The following is a 1,047-nucleotide window of genomic DNA, read 5'->3' on the forward strand; positions in this document are numbered from 1 at the left end:
ACCAGGCAGATGGACCATCTCTGCTGTTCCCTCCATCACCTTTGTCCCACTCTGACCACTAGAACCAGGCAGATGGACCATCCCTGCTGTTCCCTCTGTGCCCCCAGGACCAGCAGAACCGGGTGGCTGTGTTTGCTCCCCCTTTCTCCCCCTAGGCCTGACAGGGAGCCAAGCACCCTGTTTTTGCCTGCCCTCCAGCCCACAGGGATGCAAAAAATCTGGGCTCTTCTCCTCTGCCCCAGCCAACAGGGACTCAGGCAYCTGGGTCCCCGGGGCTGGAGCTCATCCTGGCTGCTTTGCAGATGCGTGGCTCCCGCAGCAAGGCCCTGCACGACCGGGCGCTGGTGAACTGCCAGTACAGCATGGCCACCTTCAGCACCAGYGAGCGCAAGCGCCGGCCCCATGGCGACCGCAAGTCCAGCGAGATGACGCTGCACCTCAAGCAGACGTTCGAGGCTGCCATCCTCACACAGCTCTACCCCCGTTCCCAGATCGACATCTACGTGCAGGTGAGCCCCAGGGCCAGCAGAGGGGACAGGGACAGACGGGGGGGGGGGTGGTCCATCTGCGGGAAGAGGACCGAGGCCAGGTGGGGAGGGGATAGTCCATCTGTGGGGCAGGCTGTGCCCCGCTTGCTCCTAGGGCTCGGCCGAGGGGTGCTGGGGGCTGACTCCAGCGCTGAGTGTATCTTGCCGGTCCCCCAGATCCTGCAGGCTGACGGAGGCAACTACTGCGCCTGCGTGAACGCTGCGACGCTGGCCGTCATCGACGCTGGCATCCCCATGCGGGACTACGTGTGYGCCAGCTCGGCCGGCTTCGTGGAGGACACCCCGCTGGCCGACCTCAGCTACATAGAGGAGGCGTCCGGRGGACCGCAGGTGGCCCTGGCCCTGCTGCCCGCGTCGGAGCAGATCGCCCTGCTGGAGATGAACTCGCGCCTGCACGAGGACCACCTGGAGGAGGTCATCGAGGCGGCCAGCAAGGCCTGCAAGGCGGTGCACGCCGTCCTCGACCAGGTGGTGCGCGACCACGTGCAGGAGGTCACCG

General features: G+C 66.1%; 1 protein-coding gene across 1 annotated transcript in view; it reads left to right on the forward strand.

Moving 5' to 3' along the window:
- The window catches only part of EXOSC4 (exosome component 4), a gene marked incomplete at its 3' end in the record, with an annotated part of 2,428 nt that extends 1,382 nt beyond the window's left edge, over positions 1 to 1,046 (forward strand). Inside the window, exons 2-3 of the mRNA XM_085320588.1 lie at positions 199 to 509; positions 705 to 1,046. Of these exons, the coding sequence (XP_085176714.1) occupies positions 199 to 509; positions 705 to 1,046 (653 nt within the window). The remainder of the gene's footprint in view (positions 1 to 198; positions 510 to 704) is intronic.
- Between the last annotated feature and the right edge of the window lies 1 nt (position 1,047).

This window comes from Rhea americana, unplaced genomic scaffold, assembly GCF_003343005.1.
Source record: "Rhea americana isolate MKP2758 unplaced genomic scaffold, rheAme1 scaffold_641, whole genome shotgun sequence".
In the NCBI taxonomy this organism is placed as follows: Eukaryota; Metazoa; Chordata; class Aves; order Rheiformes; family Rheidae; genus Rhea; species Rhea americana.